This window comes from Penicillium hordei (assembly GCF_028827395.1).
Source record: "Penicillium hordei strain IBT 12815 chromosome Unknown utg000004l_segment0_segment0, whole genome shotgun sequence".
Lineage (NCBI taxonomy): Eukaryota > Fungi > Ascomycota > Eurotiomycetes > Eurotiales > Aspergillaceae > Penicillium > Penicillium hordei.
In genome coordinates, this window is record NW_026623145.1 from 3,755,670 (window position 1) to 3,778,330 (window position 22,661).

The 22,661-nt window shown below is 48.1% G+C and overlaps 6 protein-coding genes across 6 annotated transcripts; 5 read left to right on the forward strand and 1 right to left on the reverse strand.

Moving 5' to 3' along the window:
- Positions 1 to 446: 446 nt before the first annotated feature.
- On the forward strand, positions 447 to 4,598 carry N7537_008587 (ABC transporter ATP-binding protein; the record flags this gene model as incomplete). Its single annotated transcript, XM_056899642.1, has 3 exons — positions 447 to 518; positions 577 to 1,522; positions 1,585 to 4,598. 3 exons carry the CDS (start codon positions 447 to 449, stop codon positions 4,596 to 4,598), a joined length of 4,032 nt encoding a protein of 1,343 aa, XP_056751718.1.
- Positions 4,599 to 5,195: 597 nt separating this feature from the next.
- N7537_008588 (uncharacterized protein) lies at positions 5,196 to 7,109 on the reverse strand (the record flags this gene model as incomplete). Its single annotated transcript, XM_056899643.1, has 3 exons — positions 5,196 to 6,130; positions 6,187 to 6,800; positions 6,880 to 7,109. 3 exons carry the CDS (start codon positions 7,107 to 7,109, stop codon positions 5,196 to 5,198), a joined length of 1,779 nt encoding a protein of 592 aa, XP_056751719.1.
- A 1,239-nt stretch (positions 7,110 to 8,348) lies between these two features.
- Positions 8,349 to 16,357, forward strand: N7537_008589 (uncharacterized protein; the record flags this gene model as incomplete). Its single annotated transcript, XM_056899644.1, has 2 exons — positions 8,349 to 8,774; positions 8,840 to 16,357. 2 exons carry the CDS (start codon positions 8,349 to 8,351, stop codon positions 16,355 to 16,357), a joined length of 7,944 nt encoding a protein of 2,647 aa, XP_056751720.1.
- Positions 16,358 to 17,257: 900 nt separating this feature from the next.
- On the forward strand, positions 17,258 to 18,088 carry N7537_008590 (SNUT3/LISCH7 family protein; the record flags this gene model as incomplete). The annotated part of the gene is made up of 2 exons (XM_056899645.1): positions 17,258 to 17,564; positions 17,622 to 18,088. 2 exons carry the CDS (start codon positions 17,258 to 17,260, stop codon positions 18,011 to 18,013), a joined length of 699 nt encoding a protein of 232 aa, XP_056751721.1. The 3' UTR covers positions 18,014 to 18,088.
- Positions 18,089 to 18,428: 340 nt separating this feature from the next.
- N7537_008591 (NAD(P)/FAD-dependent oxidoreductase) lies at positions 18,429 to 19,720 on the forward strand (the record flags this gene model as incomplete). Its single annotated transcript, XM_056899646.1, has 2 exons — positions 18,429 to 18,468; positions 18,534 to 19,720. The coding sequence occupies 2 exons, from the start codon at positions 18,429 to 18,431 to the stop codon at positions 19,718 to 19,720; spliced, it is 1,227 nt and encodes a 408-aa protein (XP_056751722.1).
- Positions 19,721 to 20,001: 281 nt separating this feature from the next.
- cwh41 (mannosyl-oligosaccharide glucosidase) lies at positions 20,002 to 22,651 on the forward strand (the record flags this gene model as incomplete). The annotated part of the gene is made up of 4 exons (XM_056899647.1): positions 20,002 to 20,245; positions 20,306 to 21,368; positions 21,430 to 22,345; positions 22,403 to 22,651. The coding sequence occupies 4 exons, from the start codon at positions 20,002 to 20,004 to the stop codon at positions 22,649 to 22,651; spliced, it is 2,472 nt and encodes an 823-aa protein (XP_056751723.1).
- Positions 22,652 to 22,661: the final 10 nt, after the last annotated feature.

A 22,661-nucleotide genomic window follows, 5' to 3' on the forward strand; every position in this document is an offset into this window, starting at 1 on the left:
ATCGGGCTTAAGACATAAAGTGTGGGTCGGATCTGATAAGGATCAAGTTACATAGTATTTACGTACCAAGCAATTAGGTGGTAATTTTAAACCCACGAAGCCTTTTGGATGTTCAAACATTACATAATTCCATCTTCGCAAGGTTGCCAGTGCACTCCAGAATAGCCCCACCGTGGCTTGCGACATAAATGGGTCTAATCTGATAAGAGTCCTAGTATTTTATTATGGGGTGTATGTATTTTTGCACTTAGTGTACAGCTGTAAAATACAGATCAACATTGCGACATTGGAGCTCCTCAGGTTTTCACCGTGGCTATGTGGGATCTAGTGGCTTAGTAGCGGGAAGATTTCGAGGGCAAGGCTCCTACACACCTTGAGCAAAACCTCATTTGCTTCTTTTTTGTAGAAATCCCTTTCTATTCTCACGCAAGCCCTGAGAAACAGTCATGCAGACATCAGAGACTGTTGATAGCGATGGACAGGACAAAAAGACGGCGAGCCGACCAGGACATTGGTTTGTAAGAGAACCATCTCACTATTCCATACCAATTTTGATACTGACTCATTTTACAACAGATCAAGCCTGTGTCCGGGTTCGTTTCCAAGCTGAAGGAGTTGGAAACAGCCTTTTCATTCGTCCGGCTTCTTTTTTCGTTAAATTACACCGGTTTTGATGTCGCGCTCATTACTGTGGGAACATTCTTCGCCATTGCTGCAGGCATTCCTGAGCCATTACTTGGTGTCGTGCTTGGTCAACTTATCAATGAACTCAACGAAGTCGCCTGTTCTGCGACGGTGTACGATGCTTCCTCTGTTCGAACGAAAGTCTTATACCTCATTTATATCACCATCTTCAACTTTGCGAGTATATACATTTATGCGGCATGCTGGGCTCTTGTGAGCGAACGGCTAGCCCGTCGTTATCGCAAAGCTTACTTCCGCAGCGTAATCCGCCAGGAAGCAGCATTCCATGACAGTCTACCCTCTGGCCAGGTCATCTCTCGACTGGTCAGTGATATTGAGACATTGCAATCTGGGACTTCAGAAAAAGTTGGCATCTACGTTGCTACGTTGTCATACTTCGTCACGGCGTATGTTGTGGCCTTCATCAAGGTACCTGTCATTGCAGGCATCCTGATTGCGGTGATTCCATGCTTCTTCGCTATGGCCCTTGTTGGAGGCCGTCTTGCGTCACGGTATGGTACCCGTGTAGGCAAGCAGGTCGACCTCGCCACTTCAATTGCATCGTCCAGTCTCTCTCACTTGAAGATTGTACATGCATTCAATGCCCAAAAGCGTCTAGAGGACCTCTTTTCTTCTCATCTTATTCAGACTCGAAAGGATGCCTTGAAAAAGGCTGCCGTGCATGCTACACAAATGGGGATGCTTTTCTTTATAGTCTACTCGTCAAATGCCTTGGCATACTGGAAAGGAGCCCATTTGATAGCAGACTCCGTTGATGGGTTGAACTCCGGAGTCTCCATTGGTGCAGTGTATACTGTGATCTTTATTCTGATTGATGGTAAGATTCCTATCAACGTAACTAACGTACTCACTCAGTTCACTGGCTAATACAAATAATAGCAACCTTCATCTTCAGCCAAGTTTCCCCTTATATGCACGTTTTCAGCGCTGCTACTAGCGCATCGAGGCGCTTATTGGAGGTGATTCACCGGGACTCCAATATCGACGGCACATCACTTACTGGAGAGCAAAGTGTGAACTTGGGCGAACAAGAGATCCACTTCAAGGATGTTCATTTCGCATACCCTGCCCGGGCTGAGGTTCCAGTCTTGCAAGGGTTGAGCTTGTCCATCCCTCAAAAGCAACATACCGCATTTGTTGGTCCTTCGGGAGGTGGAAAGTCTACCGTCGTCGCACTTCTAGAACGTTTCTATGATCCATCAAGTGGAAACATCTACGTCGGAGAACAAAATTTCCAACACTTGAATGTGGCCAGCTTGCGAAGCCAAATGGGATTTGTACAGCAAGAATCCCAACTGCTGAACCGTTCCATTGTGGAAAACATCGCGTATGGACTGGTTGGATCTGCCGACCACGAGCATCTGATTGAAGTTATTTTGGATATGAGCTTGGCTGATCTTGTGGCCAGAATCCAGGCTGGATGCTCTGAAGAGGAGGCTCTGGGAGATTGTGACCCCAGGATTGCTGAAATTTTCGTACAGGCAAAGCTGGCAGCTAGCAAGGCCAATGCACTCTCATTTATTGAGTCTCTAGCATTTGGTCTAGCTAGCCCAGTTGGAACTTCTGGTGGACAGCTCAGTGGCGGCCAAAGGCAGCGCATTGCTCTTGCCACGGCTCTTGTTCGTGAACCCAAACTGCTTATTTTGGACGAAGCAACTGCTGCACTCGATTCAATGAGTGAGCAGTTAATTCAGGCCGCCTTACGCACACTATCTAAAACCACCACGATAGTATCTATTGCCCATCGTCTAGCTGCCGTCAGGGATGCGGATCAAGTTATTGTCATCCAGAATGGCCGCTTGGTGGAAAGCGGTTCTCCTCAGAGTTTGTTGGAGAGTGACGGGGCGTACGCCGCAATGATTAATCAACAGAGACTCGCCAACTCTGGAATAGATGGCTTAGAAGATACATTGAGTGAGACCAAAAGCTCACACCACCAAGATCTGATCCTGGCGGACAAAGAGCAGAGTGTCTATCTGACTGAAGAAGAAAAGCCTGCTGAGGCGAAAGCAGAGTCCGATACCACGTTGTCGAAGCAAGAGTCTAAACCATCAAAGTTCCTCACTGCAAAAATTTGTTTCGCTTTCATCCGTCCCAATATCCTTCTCATCCTTTTAGGCTTAGTGATGTCAACAATCATCGGAGCTAGCTACAGCTCGAACGCTATTTTATTTGGTAATACCGTTGGAGGGCTTAGTGCATGCAAAGGTACCGCAAACATCCGACACAGCGGAAACCTGTTCGGTCTGATGTTTTTCGTTGTGGGAATTGTCGAACTATTCGCGAATGTCATCGGCGGGTGTGCCTATGGATGGGCAGCAGACCAGACACTGTACCGAATTCGCATGAACTCACTTCGATCACTCCTTAACCAAACCATGACATGGCACAGTGCTGAGGGACGAAGCCCCGGTGTTCTCATTTCCTATATCACGGGTGATGCATCAGCCATTAGTGGCCTTACCGGGACCACCATCGGGCTTCTCCTTGCGACTGCAGTCAATCTTTTTGCGGGAGTTATCATTGCATTTGTTGTGGCATGGAAGATCTCAATTGTTCTGGTCCCGACAATCCCTGTTCTCCTGGTGGCCGGATTCATGAAGTTACGTGTTCAGAGCCAATTTGCGGAGCGACATAAGAAAGCATTTTCTCGTGCCACGGAGCTTACAGTGGAGGCCTTGGGAAATCTACGTTTCGTTGCAGGTTTCTCACTCGAGAATCAGCTCTATCAGGAGTTCTTGTCATCAATCCAGAAGCCATATAAGAATACTACAAAGGCGATCGCCTGGGGAAACTTCTGGCTGGCATGGGCCTTCAGCGTGAGCAATCTCATCAGCGCCCTTGCATACTGGTGGGGATCCAAGCAAATTGCCTCAGGGCTATACTCCCAAGTCCAATTTTTTATTGTTTTACCGGCTCTTCTGTTCAGCACACAATCGTGTGGTCAGATGCTTGCCTTGGCACCAGATGTTTCGAAGGCTGGAAAGGCTGCTTCACGTGTTGTTGATCTTGTGAAAACAAACTCCGCTGAGGAGGAACACAGTGGTGGCAATTACACACAGCAAATGATGAAGATGGAAATGCCAAATACAGATCCTGAGGCCAACATATCTTCTGATGCAGCCTCTTCTGAAAATTGCCAAAGACCAGTGGGTGCAAAGTTTCACCAAGTGTGCTTCGCATACCCCAAATCATCTCACATTCCGGTGCTCAATGAATTGAGTATCGATTTCAAACCAGGAAACTTCTACGCACTGGTCGGCCCCAGTGGCTCAGGGAAATCAACCATCTTCAACATGCTGGAAAGGTTCTATCAACCCACGTCCGGGTGTGTTACAATCAATGGACAGAACATCAACCGTATATTGTCGACGACATTCAGGGACGACATTGCGCTTGTTCCACAGGAGAATGTTTTATTCGAGGGAACCCTGGCCTTTAACATAGGGCTCGGGGCAAGACCCGGGTATATGGCCACACAAGCAGATATTGAGGAAGCTTGTAAGCAAGCTCAGATCCATGATGTGATCATGAGCTTGCCTGACGGCTACGATACATTCTGCACGCACGATGGAAAGCAGTTCTCGGGCGGTCAACGCCAGCGTCTATCCATCGCAAGGGCCTTGATCAGAAAGCCGGGTCTCCTACTTCTTGATGAGTCTACCAGTGCTCTTGACGGTGAATCTGAACGAAAGATTCAGGACGCCTTGTCTAACCTTGCGGAAAAAACTACAATCATCGCTATTGCACATCGGCTGAAGACCATATATCGTGCGGATCAGATTTTCCTCATTCAGGATGGTCACTGCGTTGACCACGGCACCCACACGGAGCTTGTTGATCGGAGTAAGATGTATCGAGAGAGTGTGTTGCATCAGTCACTAGCCACCTGATGTCGGATTGGATTTGGGGGTGTCTTTGACCTCCAGTCGGATCTATGTTTCAGAATAGACGTATTACAAGAGATATATTTTGTTATTATTGAAATTAATTGGTTCTTGCTTCAAATAATTCACGTCATATATTTCTACTGCACTAGGCCTAGAAGGCTTGAGGATCTCCTTTGATCCTCCTCTATGCCCACTGAAGGTATTGTTTCATGTATTCTATTCTTGTTCTTTCTAGCTTGTTTCCAGGGGACCTGACTACTCGTTTAATACAGATGAAGCATGATAAGATATTACCAGATAGCTTGACCTAGACAATCAATTGATATAAATGAATCCACTTACTTGTTACAATAAAAGGAAATGGCCAACTTCTGTATAACGGAGACGTGCAACTACATTCGGTCCGAGAAAGAAAAATAAAGGAAGTTAGAAGCAGCAAGGAAGGCAAGATTATTATTTTAATCCAAATTTAAATATTAAAACTGACATGAAGAGAGCAACGATATACTAAATACAGTCGAAGTTCCTCATCTCCGGAAACAACGGTGTTGTCCGATTAAATATCAACGACCATGGCAGGCTATCTAATAGTAGTCAGGTTTAAAGGACAGTGCCAGGGACCTGCTTCTTGTCGACATTCACATTTTTCCAGATGGCAATACAAGGCAATCCCAGTGCCACGACAGCAGTGGTTGCGATACAGCTATACTTTTGGGTATCACCCCAGGCCAAGTTAATGGCGGTCCGAATCCCTGATCCCATGGGATAGTTCATCTGCTTTAAATACCCTCCAAGGTATATATCCGTCCAATTAGCTTGTGCCTCCGCAGGTAAGTTGGCCAATAAAGTGCTTGGGAAGACATTGGCGTAGACGGCAGAGGCAACGGTATTTCCGGCAGCTCCGCCCAGACTGGCGAAAAGCCCAAGAATTGAAAGCATCATCGGCACACCGTCATGATCCGCTGAGCTCATCACCGCCATGTCCTGTCCGATGACCAACATACCACCAGCAAAGGCGATGAAGATTTGACACATGACAACATATCCGATTCCGTCACCTTGACTGCGGAAGTGAATCATCAACCCTGAGCCAAGAATCATCAAGGGAAGACTGAAGAAAAGACAAGCATTTTTGAAATGTCTGGTTTGTCGGATATAAATACCAAACACGGGCGCAATGAAGCAAGATCCAATATTGTATATCTGGTTCATATAGCCTGCGTCCGAGACACTGAGGTCGTACACCACCATGACAAAATTGAGGAAATAGAGATCCCAAGCGGCGTATCCGAGGTTGAGCATAGCCGATAGTAGACAGGCACCGAGGACTGTCCGCTGCTTCAGCAAATCGTACTGAATGAATTGCTTGCGAGCGCAGAACTTTTCCCATGCCATAAAGACAAAGAACAGACAGAAGCCGACGACTAGCATAGCTATGAAGGTTGCCGATCCGTACTCGGCTCGTCCATAGATTGCCAGACTGAACGGCAGCAATAGTAAAATAAAAGTTGCCATCAACAGAAGGGCACCGACGACTATTCACCGTTAATAATTGAGTGCAACTTATTTTCACAAGGGGAAGGGTACTCACCATCAAACTCGTGGACATAATGGACGACGGATTGAGACCAAGTGCGGTTGCTTTCCGCTCTGTGATACAAACCCAATTTCTTGGCTTTGATCTCGTAGAACTTGAACACGATAGCGAGGGGCAGAAAGACAAATGGGAAGATGATGGCAAATGCTCCGTATGCCCAGCGCCATGTTGTCATATCTAAGAAAGACTGGGCAGCCAATGGACCTGTGAACGCCGTGCAGATGAAAGGCGTACTGGAGAAGGCAAACGCAAATGCTCGGTTCCTCAATCCCGATGTATCAGCAATGAAGACATCAAGGATCAAATAGATTGCGTTGTAGCCAACCCAATACAGAACGTATCCCGCCGCAAATCCATTGGGCCCATTGCATGACGCCAATATGATTGTCCCCAGCAAAAACAGTGCCGTAAAGATAGTGAGGGCCTCAGCTCGACCCCAGACGTTCAGAATTTTGGCGATGGGAAGCTTTACCACACCACCTACGACTGTGGCTAGGATAGCTGCGGTCGAAATTTGAGGGGCGGTATTAAAATTGGCGTAAGCGTTGAAAATCACATTGGTGCCGATCGATGAATGGAACGCCAACATGAAAAAGCAGACCCAAATCCTAAAATGAGACGTTAGTATTAACCTGATCAATGTACCATATTGTTAAGTGAGTGGCTGGCCCAGAAGTGCTCACATACCAAGCGTAAATGGCCCACACGGTGTTTTTGCTCCATGCAAGCACTACCGCTTCGGCTTTCTGAACACCAGATGGGCCATCCTCGACAATTCCGTCAGGCCTCTCTCCAAGTTCTTTCTGGTTTAAGAGTGATGGCTCAGCCTTTCCAGGGTCTGTTGTAGACATCGTACCGGTTTGACCCGGAAGTGAATGCGCGCCCAATTTAGAAGGATTAGATGCAGGCTGGCTCATGATGACAGAAACAAGCTGAGACAGCCAAGTGATCTGTCTGAAAAGGAAGGAAAATTGGTAGATCCTGATCGAAACGGTTCTCAGAGGGTCCTAACAGGAGCAATAAATATCAAAAAGATCTAGTTGATGACCTAACCACATAATTCTGTCTATAGGCGTCGCCACTTTTCTAGCACCGAGTTCGGCATTTATTATTGCAAGGGTACAAAATAACTTTTTTGTAGGCTAGATTTAGCGCTTGTGGTGAGGCTGCGCAGTAATTGGTCCACAGTGAAAAGCAATTTGTGACCAAGAGATTACCACACAAATCCAAATCACGGACATCAATCCTGTCTGGGAATGGTGGCATGATTCGGTATTTTGAAATCCGTTACATGAGTTTACATCTCTATGTCTTGAATTGAGCTAGCCCTAGGACATGAACATGATCCTAACCAGGTAACTCCATAACGCTTCAGCTGCGTCTGTTGTGGTGCAACTTCACTGTAAACCGCTGGCTACATCATGTGAGTATAATATGGCCATGTTTTGTTACTCTGGTGTGTAACAAATCCTTGATATTGGGGTTGACCACTATTTTCGTGAAGTCCTAGTACTGATTGATACAGCTTGGGGGACGTCACCTTCCCAATCTATTAAAGACACTAGTAGTTATTAATCCTGTAAATCTAGATCAGATATCGTTTTTCAGTTCTTACTAGCGCAAGTTGCCGGTCATACCCTACTAATACCTACATATGTAAGTAAGTATGTAGTGGATGATAGGCAGCTTGGGAAACAGCGTAGTTTAAGACTAACATACATATTTCAATATGCGTACAATGTATGAGATACATAGATGCCCCTGAGGAATTTCTAGTTTTCTCTTAAGGACAAAATGTCTATTTGCTTCTTCTCTGCCAAGATGTCTCAAACTAAAAAGGAAATACGCAGTTCCGAGATCCTCAGATGTGTCCACTTGATGATACAAGTTGTTTCAAGCGCTGGACCGTTGTTCCCGGTTTCCGAGCTTTGAAAAATACAAGTGGTGGGGCGTGTATTGCCGTACGGGTGGTGAGAATTTAGGGTTGCATGAGCGTGACGGTACCAAACGGCATGTATTAACCGTTATGCCGAAGCATAGTACATAGTAAGACTGTTGATCTTTTTTTTGGGCTGTAACTCTTAACCATTAAAGCAAGCTCACAGTTCTTACAGTGACGCGGAATTTCCAAGATTGACCTCATCAACGAATCCAAGATGTCAGCTCAGACCAAGCCATGGAAATGCTCTTTGCAGCCGTCAGCTCACTTGGAAGGACCAAACATCCCAACCACTGCATTCTCATTGCAGACCGAGACGAGTCAATCTTTGGGTCTCCAGAGTGCGCAGTTTGACGTCAGTTGTTTGCAGGGAGTGGGAAAATCAGATGGTATCAGTCTCTTGATTCATGGATATGCCCGTTGGATTATGTCCGTGAGTGATCAAAGTCACATCTCGTTTTGGATCATGGCGGAGGATGCAGATTCAACCGCGAGATACGCAATCGTGATAGCGCAGCGCACAGCTGAACCTCAAGCTCTCACGTGGGAGGCGTACGAGGCTGCTCTTGAAGGAACGGATAACGTGGAATTCGGAATGCGCCTTGTAGAGGCAGCAGACATGGCGGTGGATTTGCCAAATTCCGTAAGTTGGAACAAAGCATTGTTGCATGAAAGATCAATGGCTAACATTTACTTCATGTCTCACAGATTCGAGTACTATTGTGCATTGATTTGCACTCGTTGCGTGGCAATCTCACCTATCGAGGGAAATTGGAGGAGGGAATGACTATATCAAGTTTTGATCGGCTGGAATTCTATATGCAACAAACGAAAGACAAGGATTCCAGTGCCACCTTTTGGAGAAAGGAGCTGGCGGAGTTTGTGGGCTGTCCTGAAAGAAATTTTCCCACGATATCCTGTGACCGTTTGGTCGCCTTAACCGGTAGCACTCCAGTGCTGACGCAAACACTCGCACTGGGTGTGTCGTGGAAAAGGTTGGAGAGCCTGGCACAAGAATCTCATCTGACCTCACCCGTCTCAATGATTCGTGCGGCATTTGCATGTATCCTATCCGAATATATCGAGTCAGACAGGGTGATCCTAGGGGATTGGCCATTGTCAAATCCTAGAGATAGCGACTCTATAACCCCACTCCCAATTTTGATTTCCGCCGATGATGCTGTGATAGACTTGCTATCTCGAATTGATGGATTCGCCGCAAGAGGAGCCACGCTCCCAACCCTGCCTTTTGAAGAGCTTCGTGAGATTCTGCGTATTTCGTCAAACAGTACACCATACAATGCGCTCTTTACGCATCAATCTGATGCTTCAACTTGTCAGAACTTGGACGTGGAATCATACGAGACACGTATGGCATCCTTCAGCGCTCCGATGCAGCTCAACTTCCAACGTTCAGAACAGGGCGTGCCCATCTGTACCCTATATGTCAAAGCTGATTTGATGGATACACCCCATTTGGAGCTGGTGCTAAGACAGATCAATGCTCTCATTGTTGTCATGTCTTCCCAACAAGCCCAATTAGTTCGGGATCTTACACAATCCTTTCCCAATGACCTGCTTTCGGTCCACTCACCGTTGGCTAGTAGCCAACTCCAACAAGCCCCCCTCATATCCCCTGCACATTGGGTCGACCATTGGGCATCCAGTAATCCCACGTGGAGTGCCCTCGAGATAATAGAGAATATCAGTGAGAACGAGACTCTTTCTCAAACATGGACGTACGATGAACTGTCCCAAACCTCCAATCAGCTATGTGCATGGCTTAAAGCTCATGGATGGCGCAATCGGTCCATTGCAGTCTGCCTCAGTCGCTCTTTCATGGCCTATGCACTTGTTCTGGCAATTTGGAAAAGTGGAAATTGCTATGTGCCTGTGGCAGAAGATCTCCCGGCGGCGCGCCAGATCTTCCTTCTCACAGACAGTGGTGCTATGGCATTTTTCACGGACAAGAGCATCACTAAGACAATTGTCCCTCCTGAGAATTGTCTAGTGATTGATATTGAAGACCCCGAGCTTCTTGAACATACCTGGGTAATTGAACCAGCCACTGAATTCAATCCTAAACCAACTGATGACTGTTATCTTCTTTACACCTCTGGGTCAACAGGGACGCCCAAAGGCGTGCTTGTCAGTCGGGGAAATCTCTCTGCCTTTACTGAAGCGCAGTCAGAATATATCTGTCGGGATGTACCAGATACCCTAAAGTTGAAAGGCACAGGAAGTTATCTTGCGCATGCCAGTCGGGCCTTCGATGTACACATCTGTGAGATGGTGCTAGGCTGGCGACATGGCCTTCGTCTGGTAACAGGTCCTCGGACCATGCTTTTAGACAACTTATTTCTAGTTCTGAGTCGACTGAGGATCAGTCATGCCGGATTTGTTCCTTCACTCCTTGAGCATGCTGGTCTTAGCGCTGAGCAGCTCCCGGATCTGCGATATCTCGGCGTCGGAGGGGAGAAGATCTCAGAGACAATCATTGAGCGCTTCGTTGGCAAACCATCTATTGCACTCGTGAACGCATACGGTCCGACTGAGGTGACAATTGGGATGACAAGCCACACGGTAACGCCTCGGTCTACTGTGCGCAATATTGGTACGGCTGTAGGTAATATAACAATTCACGTTTTGGAGCCTGACACGACGAGATATGTCAAGCGAGGCCAGGCAGGAGAGCTCTGCGTGACGGGTGATTTAGTCGCTAATGGGTACCATCACAGACCCGACGCAGGCGGCTTCACTGATTTGAATGGGCAACAAATGTACCGCACTGGAGATATTGTGCGCTTGATGGCCAACAACTGCATTGAGTACCTGGGCCGGCAAGATAGCCAGGCTAAAATACGTGGTCAGCGTCTTGAGCTCGAAGAGGTTTCAGTGGTGGTCCGTCGGTGTACAGATTTTCCAGTCAATGTCACCTCAATAGTGGCGCCCTCTCCAATTACGAAACGCCCTCAGTTAATCTCCTTCATCAGTTCTTCCAGTAACCGACCAAAAGATACTGCAACACAACCCACTTTTCTAAAGGACAGATACCAGAAATGGGTGCCAAATATTTTGGCGCGCTGCCGCGTTGAACTACCTGCGTATATGGTGCCCAGTGTCTTGCTCACTGTTAGTTCAATTCCAATTCAAATCTCAGGGAAAGCAGACAACCGTCGTCTAGTGGCACTATATGAAAGTATCCCTGTGTCAGATCTGCTTCTGGGGTCCGGAGAGACAGCCACTCAGCTTGCTCGGGCGATCATGGAGGCAGATACCACAGCTTTGACAACAGACGAGGAGCAGGTTCGTGATATCCTCTGCTCTCAGCTGCAAGTGGGACCAAAGAGTATCACCAGAGCCTCGAACATATTTCAGCTTGGGATCGATAGCCTCGCTTCTCTCGGTGTGGCTGCCAAGATGCGCAAGGCGGGCTATGTTTGTGCGGCGGGCGATGTTCTTTCCAATCCTACAATTGTACGGCTTGCACGTTTGCCGAGAACCTACGGAGCCCCAGGCCAAGGATCTAGAGAATTATTCTCGGACCAATCAGATGAAGCTTCACGGAAAATGAAGGAACTTGACCAAGTCTTCCGAATATCCCAGAAACAATTCGCAGGCGCCTGTATTTCTGTGGTTCGGTCATGTCTTCCTCTTCAGGAGAGTATTGTCTCCAATTCCGTGGGCAGCCCAGTCCCCTTGTATGTCAATCACATCATGTGCCGTTTGGGGTCGGGTATCACGCTTCCTGCGCTGAGAATGGCTTTTGAAGACTTGATACATGAGAATGAGATTCTGCGCACCTGCTTCCATGTCGCAGATGACAGGATAGTACAGGTTGTTTTGAAACCTCGTGCTGTTAGCACCCCATGGACCGAGATCCCTGTATCGGACGAAAGCACCGCTCGGAGTCTGTTTAACAGTGTTCAAACTGGGATCGCATCAAGCATCGTCCGCCAAATTGAGACCAAGCCCCCACTACATCTTCTTGCGGCCAGCGCAGCAAACAACGAGGGATCGGGGTGGTTAATGCTGTCCATCCATCATTCCATCTTTGATGGTGCCAGTATGGATATCTTCCTCAGCCGGCTTCACCAGCACTACACTGGGGAGACAGCCATGACCCCAGTTGATCTCACCCCACTTTATCATTATTTTGCTACCAATGACGCAAAGCAAGCCGAGCAATTTTGGACTCACTATCTATCTGGTTGCCTACCAGGTATCATTCCCAGTCATGGAGAAAATGATGGTTCATATGAAATTGTCCAGAAGAAGTTAGCTTTCCCATTATCCAAAATCTCCCAATACGCCTCCCAAAATTCCACTACCGCGTCCATGGTTTTGGAAACAGTTTGGGCAATCACATTGGCAAGGCACCTGAACCAAAGGGACATCATCTATGGGCGAGTAATGAATGGCAGAGGGATTCCAGTAGGGTCAGTGGAATCAATGCTGATCCCCCTCGTCACAACGGTCCCTGGTCGGTTTAAGATTCCTTCTGGTCAATCGAGAGTGCTTGACCAGATAAAGATGCACACTGAGGCCATTATTGGATCCCTACCATACCAACATACACCACTTCGCGATATTCAGCGATACGCTAATGCGTCCGGTCCACTTTTCAACTCGATGTTTTCATATCTTGCATCTGGTCCTCGGTCACCAGCTTACAATATGTTGTTGGAAATGGACAGTTCCATGTCAGTGGACTACCCTCTTGCTCTGGAGATTAAAGCGGAGTCAGATCACGACGCAGTCACTTTGCGCTTGAGGATTTCCAGTGACGATTCTTCCACCGAGCAAGGCCATGCGTTGGTCGACGCAATCTCCACTCTTGTTGAAGACTTGCTCTCTGATGGGGATGCCATCATTGATGCTGGAACGATCTCTCAACAACAGAGAAAAGAGCAGGTCAGATGGGACGAAACGCAATGGACCGAAAGTGAAACCGTTATTCGCCGAGCTGTGGCTGAGACTACCGGTATTCCTGAGTTACAGGTATCGAAGAATGTGTCATTCTTCGCTTTGGGAATTGACTCTGTCATTTCCATTCATCTGGCTCGGCGCTTACAGGAGAATGGACTTAAAGTGTCTTCCAGTGATATTCTGAGATACCCATCTATCGGCACTCTCCACAAGTCCTTGGATGACACAAACGTCGTCTCCAGTATACCGCTCATTGAGAAGACTACCGTTGATCAAGACTTGTGTGTTGATCTGTTCGATACAGACGACTCAATTATTGAAACCTATCACTGCACACCCTTACAAACAGCAATGATTGGCCAATGTTTGAGCTCCGAGGGCAAAGGATATGTCCACCACCATTCAGTTGAGCTTGCAAGCACAATCAACATCGATAAATTGATCAATGCCTGGAAAAATGTAGTCCAACAGGTCGATATCCTTCGTACCTCATTTCACCGGCCCCAGGCAAGCCGTGAATTCCATGCTGCAGTCCATCAATCTGCTGTCATACAGTGGTCACATTATGAACATGTTGTATCACTTCCTGAGGCTGTTGAGCAAATATCCCAGCGAGCTGCCTACCCGAACATCAAAAGTTTTAACAGACCCCCATGGCAGATCATTTTTCTCACTGGACCTTCCCAGCGACTTATGGTTGTAACTATGCATCACTGTCTTTACGACGGGTTTTCTCTTGCCATGCTCTTTACTTGTGTGGAGCAACATTACCATGGTCATCAAAGCCGTGTTGACTCGTTCGCACCAGTAGCACGTCAGATCACATCGACGCAAGAATCATCTGTCCAGTTTTGGGCTGATGTAGTAGCAGGATACCAATACCCACAACTACAGTCTCCTCCAGCCTCTACCCCAACGACCAGTGTCCAGTGGGCAGAGACCAAGCTTGAGAGCTCAGTAGCCACATTGCAACGTCAATGCGGCTCACTTGATGTTACCTTACAGACCGTGGCGCTGCTTGCTTTTGGGAGGTCATTGGCATTACTTCTTGGTCAGCGAGACGTTGTTTTTGGTCACGTAGTATCAGGACGAGGATTTGATGTTGATCCTACGGCTTCAGTTATTGGCCCGCTGTTCAATACCGTACCCTTCCGCTTGAAACTTGGTTCTGCTTCGCAGAGCATCCGAACGGCCTTGAGAGATATCCAAATGTTTTGCATCGACTCCCAACCTCACCACCATGCCCCGTTAAGCCTCATTCAAAAGAGATGGCGGCTGACAACTAACGGAGACAACTCATCATTATTCGATGCCATTTTTACTTTCAACAAATCAAAAGATTCAAAGAAAGACCCATTTTTCCAACCCTACTTATTTACTCGCAAGCCGGATGTTCCCCACCACCGCCTGAATGTGGAATTCGACCATACTAACGAATGTCTTGTGATCCGGGTAACCAGTCGCGATTTCCTGAATAACCACGAGCTGCGCATTTGGATACAGAATCTTGCTAGGGATATTGAGAATTCCATTTTATCTGAAAATGAGCAAGTTCTCAATATCCCTTCTGGGCTCGGTGATTTGCCCTTGGTCGCCACGGGTCCGCATCAAGATGCTGAGCAGCCTGTAGACACACTTGTCCTGGGCCAAAACGTGCAAATACTTAGGAAAGTCCTTTCAAATATTACCCAAATATCGATGAACACAATTCAGGAGGGGAACAGTGTCTTCGCTCTTGGAGTCGACTCCATCTTGGCGCTAGATGTTAGTGCTCGTTGTCGCGAGGCTGGACTGATGGTCTCAGTGGCCGATATTCTTCAAGGGCGGACAATTCGGGGAATCGCGATGCTCGTTGCCAATAAGCCCACTCAAACTCTTGGGTCAGCAAAAGTGGTGAAATCCAATATTTCCATTGTCGACTCGGATCCAAAAATCAAAGCATTGGATGTACTGGGTCTATCTGAAGATAGCGTGGAAGCAGTCATGTCTTGCCTTAGCGGCCAATTATTCTACATATCTGCGTGGCTCCAAAGCAAACGACAACTGTGGGAATTCACGTTTTCGTTTAACAGTCGCATTAAGCTTGACCCGGAACAAATTCAAGACGCCTGGCTACAGCTACAGAGGAGACACGCAATCCTTCGCACGTCATTCGCAGCCGTGTCTTCAAATGAAGTCTTACAGGTTGTGCAAAAAGCGAGCAAAGCCAATGGAGAAGTTCAAATGTACAATGAGCAATCCACTGGAGACCTGAATGCGTTGGTTCAAGACTTGGTTCATCGCATTGCTCGTAGCCCTTCGGATCTCTTCACACCTCCTGCTCGGCTACATATAATCCAGCACCCCAACTCGGATGTTCTTGTACTTACCTTGCATCATGCTTTGTATGACGCTTGGGCGATTACAATCCTTGTCAAAGAGCTAGAAGCGTTGTACCAGGGAGAGAACCTAGCACCTCCATGTGAGTTTCCTTCGTTCGTAACCAGCACTCTTCAAGCAGCGAACTCCGAATCCACACAAAGCTACTGGGAAGGTGTACTCCGAATGGGTCAACGGACTATCCTCGGACCAGGTATTGCTAGTCATGAGGGTGCTCTCCACGTTCGATCCTCTGAGCGCATCTTCTCTCGCAAGCTCAACGAAATACAAGTTCAATGCCGGAGACTCGAAGTTTCCGTGCCGTCTTTGATTCTGCTGGCAGTGGGTCGCAGTCTTGCGCGTACCGCTGATATTTCTCATCCAACATTTGGCCTTTTCCAATCTGGGCGCTCAAGCGAGTATCCCCGAATCCAAGATATGGCAGGTCCTACCGTTAACTTGCTACCACTGGTAATCCCAGATGCTGCGACATCCCCAACTCCACAGGCTTTGGTCGCCATGCAGCATGACTTGGTTCAGCGGAATCTCCATGATCAGGCCGATCTTCGGACTCTCTGTGATAAAATGAAAGCATTGGGGAATGAGCTGCAATTTAACGTCATCGTCAACATTGTTTGGGGTCAACTCAATGGTTCTGCTGCTGAACAAGACAACGATTCTATTTTCGTCCCCTTACCCGTCGACTCTCCAATTGATTCTAAGTTTGAAGAACCACCGGTCGGGAAGACCTCTGTTGATCAATTTGACTGGAAAGGTCTGCCCGGCATTGGTGCTATCTATTTAGAGGTGAGCTCTAGCGAGCGAGACGATGCGCTGTTGTGGAAAGTTGAGTATACACCGGATTTGATCTCAGATGATCAGGCTGAGCTATTTTTGGATACTCTGGAAAAGGAGATGAAAAAGATTGGAGAGGCTTGAGTCGGACAATGTTCTTGCTAGTCTGCTTCCGCTGATGGCTTTCTCCTTATTCCGAAGGCCCTATTAAAACTAGAATAGTGACAATTAATAGAGAAACAATAGACATGCACATGCGTACCGCACTTTGCCTTCGAAAGTCAAATATGAGATTGTGGGTTGTAGTATGCACCCCCGGCTCTCAGAATCACAATCACAACGATGATCCTCTGAACTAGTCTGTTCATCCAGAGACCAAGTGCATCACCAGCCCATATTCCTTTACTCATCAAGTGGTGGTATATGCTGAGCTTTTGTTTTGCTATGGGTTTGTAATGCTGCTCTCCCATCTACCGCCCTCTAATATCCTATCCCGTCCCTCGAGTTCCAGCTATTAGATTTATTATAACTTTGCAAGAACGATGCCAATGCAATGCTTTCTCGGTGTCGACAATGGGGCTTACTGATGGGGACATGTCGTGAATATATAGCTGCATGTATAATATATTTCACTGGGTTTCCTTTTGCTTATTCAAAGCTACAGTAGTATCACATATCGCATCAAGGTTCTATTTACACCTATCAAAGCAGTTATTAAAAGTGAATCAAAGCTGTACAAGTCCATGTTGTTTGTAGAGTTATACATCCGTCACCTGCCATGTCACAAAGTGCGCAACTGGTTTTTACCCGTAGCCGGAATAAACTTCTCTTTGGTCCTGAGATATCCAGGCCAACACCCATTGCGCCAACTTGATACCCTCTACGTTTATATCCCTAGAAGCATTCGCTTTTCTACTCTTTAATCCCTATTCTAATTGCTCAAGCTCTTGAAATTTGAGCAAGGCCATCCTCATCTGCCCCCGGCAGCAACAAACACCCACGCCATACGGGTCAACGCCCAAACCAGACCAGGCCTTTTTCACAATGGCGGAGCCACCTGCAAAGCGTCCTCGGCGAGTTGACAGCTCTACCATGTGGGATTCAAACGATAAACGGTCTCGTGTGCCAGATCAAGAGTTAGACCACGACCGCAGACGTTCACCAGCTCCACGAGATGACCGACGCGACGGCCGGTATCGCTCTCGCTCGCGAGAACGCAAGGATGGAAGGCGAGAACGGAGCTGGTCTCGAGATCGCCGCGACCGAGATCGACGAGACGGAGACAGAGATGGGCGCGGGACCCAAGACCGAAAGAGGAGCACCAGTCGGGAGCGCAACCAGGATAGACGAGGTTGGTGAAATATTATCCTATTGGAGTATTTGTGCGTTGCTAACATATTAATATCAGGTAATGGACCCAAAAGCGTTAAGTTCCGCGAACGTTCGCGCTCCCGATCCCCGCATCGCAATGGCACAAAGGCCCGGTCACCCCCTCGAGGCCCCAAGAGTGACCGCAAAGATCCTCGATCGCGAGATGATGGGTGGAAGGCAACTGGCGCGCAACGAGCACCGGGTCGCAACGAGGATGAGATGGACATAGACTTCAAGGAAGATGCGGACGAGGACGAAATGGAAGCACAAATGCGAAAGACCATGGGTTTCAGCAGGTTCCGGACTACAAAGAACACCAAAATCCCCGGAAACGACATCTATGGTGTGCGGAAGGAGAAGAAGATCGAGTACCGACAGTACATGAACCGCCAGGGCGGTTTCAACCGGCCTCTCAGTCCCTCGCGATGAATCCTCACATCTTTAGTATTTCAACGGTCTCCTACTTTCTTTGTATTCAAAAACACTGGACATTTTTCTGCCATCTTTTGACACGACATGCATTTGCGGAGTATTGTTTCGTTGGCTTGATATTTCACCTTTCTATTCACTGGCCCAATCCATTGTGAATTTACTACCAATCAGTTCAAATATTAGTGAGAAAAAAAAAAATTTTTATCTGAATGATTCATAATCAATCCTGTAGAAAAAACCGGTCATGGTGGACTTGATTGCGGATGCGACATATGACCAGGCATATTAGATCTCCAGTGACGTAGGCATCTCTGTATCTAAGCACACCTGCAGTCCAAACTTGACAGTTACAACCTCCTACACAGTGGCTTGGTTACGATCATTAGCGCCCAAAATAACGCCAAATTTTAGGATGTCGTCGACAGGAGACCGGCGTGAGATTGTTATTGTTGGTAAGAACAGAGTATTTCGTACCCCGCGCGCTATATTCACAACTCGCTGACCGAAATACTCACAGGTGGTGGCATAATTGGATGTTGCTCTGCATACTACCTCACCAGACACCCATCCTATGACCCTTCCCGTCACAAAATCACACTCATCGAGGCCTCTGAAATTGCAGGCGGAGCATCGGGAAAAGCGGGTGGTATGCTGGCGCAATGGGCTTTTCCGAGCAACCTCGTTGGTCTCAGCTATAAGCTGCATGCCGAACTTGCAAAAGAGCATGATGGTATCAACCGATGGGGATACAGAGAGGTCAATTGTGGCCAACTCGTCGTGAGAGGTCGTGCTCTTGCCGAGAATACTGCAGGGAAAGCCGGGGGTGGAAATACGGAATCCCTCCAGAAACGCAGCACAGCGGCTATGTCTAAGCTGAGGTCTGCCAAAATACCCCACGACTTGGATTGGATTGAGCCAGAGCTTCTGCGGGCCTATGAAAGTATGAGTGGACCGGGCGAAACCGCTCAAGTGCACCCATACCTCTTTACTACATCCCTTGCAAAGCTCGCGCAGGAGAAGGGCGCAAATATCATTCTCGGACAAGTTACAGATATCGCTCGGTCAACAAGCTCTGTCGAGTCAGTAGCATACACCGATAAAACATCCGGTGAAACACAAACTATCGCCGCTACCGATGTGCTCGTTGCTGCTGGTCCGTGGACGAACACTATCCTTCCGGAGGTCCCGATTTCAGCCATGCGGGCCCACAGCGTGGTGATCCAGCCCAAGAAACCAGTCAGTGCATACTGCCTGTTTACAAACATCGAAATCCCGGCCGACTTCAACCCTGAAAAGAAGTCACGCCCAACCGTGGCTGCGCCAGAGATCTACGCGCGTCCCGACGCCACTGTCTATGCATGTGGCGACGGGGATAGAACAGTCCCGCTACCAAAGACTACTACAGATGTTGAGGTTGACCAAGAACGCTGCCAGGAAATCATAGACCATGTGGGTAGTATTTCTGACGAGCTGCGCGACGGAGAGGTTCGCGCTCGCCAAGCTTGCTATCTTCCAAACTGTGATTCTGGTGCTGGGCCACTAGTCGGCCTGACTGATGTGAAGGGACTGTATATTGCAGCTGGCCATACCTGCTGGGGTATCCAGAATGCCCCGGGTACTGGGAAGCTCATGAGTGAGTTTGTATTTGATGGCAAGGCGAAGAGCGCCAAGATTGGATCGTTGGATCCTCGCGAGTTTATGTGAATACATACTTGATACCACAATGTCTATAATAAGAAAGATGGCACATATTTCTGAAATTTTGAATGCATTTTTCATGAGACATAACATATGTAGTATATGAACAAGCGTGTAAACGAGGGGAGCACTAAAGCGGAAAAGGAAAGGCGGGTGACGTTCGTAGGCATTATCTGGTACGCATATGAGACTAGCCTAGATTAGGTAGGCGGTAAGAGGGTCTACGTACATACACCTATAGCTTAATGCCGCGGAGAGGACAGCAGTCATTTGACTGAGGCTACATAATGCGTCACCTCAGAATTTCAGCGTTATTGACTTCGCTGCTTTGTGCAACTGGGATTGTTGCAAGCGAAGATTCCAATGATGTGTCTGTCTTGATTCGAGAGGCCGGACGCGCCAGCAACGAGTCCCTGCTATGGGGACCCTACAAGTCGAATCTCTACTTTGGAGTGCGTCCTCGCATTCCAAAGAGTCTTACGGCAGGACTGATCTGGGGAAAGGTTGACGATTATGCAGGTGCTCAACAAAGTATGTGATTTTTGGTATCTCGGCTCCATTGGTGAACTTTGAAGCTAATATCCACGTAAGACTTTAGACACACATGCGAACAAAATGAAGGAATGGCTGGGTATGGCTGGGACGAGTATGATATCCGCAAGGGTGGACGGGAAACCATTCACGATGCTGGGAACAGCTTGGATTTGACAATCGATTTCATCAAAGTTCCCGGTGGCCAGCACGGAGGTAGCTGGGGATTCCGAGTCAAAGGCACGCCCACAGAGGGCGCAGACCCCGACCAGCCCATCTCAATGATCTTTTATTCCACTCTTGAGGGTTTCGGTCACTTGGGAGCCGATTCTTCATCCTCTGAGTCCACTGGCGTGGAAGGTAATGTCAAGCTCGAAGGATACTCTACTGAACTTGGTGAATTCGCTATCGATGTCACCACTGGACCGGAGACCAACTCGTACCCCCGCTACAATCATCCTAGCTCCACAGACAAGCCATTGGATCGCAGCATTGTAGCCAGTGTGACCTTCCCAGAGGAGCAACTTTGGCAAGCAAAGGGAATCTTCTTCACTCAACTGAAGGCAGAGGTTGATGAAGCCCTTGAAGAGTATGGAAAAGAGAACATTCCGCCCCCGGCCCAGCTGTTTACTATCAAGCATAAGCCTGGCCAGGGCAATGCTCATCTTGTTCAGAAGGTTTTCACAGGTGCATTCGAGTTCGATGTCCTGTTCTCCTCTGGCTCCGCTCCCGAACCATTGACTTCGGAAACCCTCACTAAAGAAATTGATGATGCTTCGGCTTCATTTTCTGAGACTTTTGAGCAACTTCTCCCACCACAGGCACCATTTGACTCGCCGAAGTACTCGGGCTTCTCCAAGGCAATGCTGTCTAACCTTATTGGTGGCATTGGATTCTTCCACGGTGATGATGTCGTGGATCGGTCCGCAAACCCTGCATATGAAGAGGAGAATGAAGGCTTCTGGGAAGAGACCGCCGAGGCCAGGGCTGCCGTACAGCCTGTTATCGAAGGCCCAAAGGAGCTTTTCACTTGTGTTCCCTCCCGGCCGTTCTTCCCTAGGGGGTTCCTTTGGGACGAAGGTTTCCATTTGATGCCTGTGATCGAATACGATACCGACCTTGCGTACGTTCATAGCTACTTTCTTTTCATTTACTGGCTTTGGCTGATATGCTGACCTTTACAGACTCGAGATTATCAAAAGCTGGTTCCACTTGATGGACGAGGATGGATGGATTGCCCGTGAACAAATTCTCGGTCAAGAGGCACGCAGCAAGGTACCCCCGGAGTTTACGATCCAATATCCCCATTACGCAAACCCGCCCACTCTGTTCATGGCTTTGGAAGCATTCATGGACAAAGTCAAGACTAGCAACAACAAGAGCAACGAGTTCGAATCCCTGGACAACCAAGATGCAACCGCGAGCCTGCGCTCTGCCACTGTCCGACACCCGGAACTGTCTGAAGCATACCTTCGTTCATTCTACCCGCTCCTGAAGAAGCACTACAACTGGTACAGAAACACTCAGCGCGGTGATATCAAGTCGTATGACCGTGAAGCGTTCTCGACCAAGGAAGGTTACCGCTGGCGCGGGCGTTCCGTTCAGCACATCCTCACTTCTGGCATCGATGACTACCCCAGAGCTCAGCCTCCGCACCCCGGTGAGCTGCATGTTGATCTGATCAGTTGGATGGGAATGATGACTCGTGCTATGCGTCGCATTGCTGAGAGCCTCGGTGAGGAAGAAGATGCCGAGCAATTCGCCTACTACGAGACCGCTATCACTCGCAACATTGATGACTTGCATTGGGACGAGAAGGAGCAGACCTTCTGTGATGCGACTATCGATGAATACGAAGAGAGTGTCCACATCTGCCACAAGGGTTACATCTCCATCTTCCCCTTCCTGACTGGTATGCTGGGTCCTGACAGCCCTCGTCTCAAGGCTGTGTTGGACTTGATCGGTGACCCCGAGGAGCTGTGGAGTGATTATGGTATCCGCAGTTTGAGCAAGAAGGATAAGTTCTACGAGACCGAGGAGAACTATTGGAGAAGCCCTATCTGGATTAACATCAACTACTTGGTGTTGAAGAATCTCTATGTAAGTGCTTACATCTTTTAATTTATTTGCCCGCAAAATCTGACAGAACCTTCACAGGACACTGCAACGGTTTCCGGTCCTCACCAGGAACAGGCGCGGGAGATGTACTCCGACTTGCGGAAGAGTTTGGTCGAGAATGTCTTCCGTGAGTGGAAGAAGACTGGGTTCGCTTGGGAACAGTACAACCCTGACTCGGGCAATGGCCAGCGGACACAGCACTTTACCGGCTGGACCAGTATGGTGGTGAACATGATGTCCATGCCTGATTTGGCCGGAGTTGAAAAGACCACTCATGACGAGTTGTAAGCTATTGAGC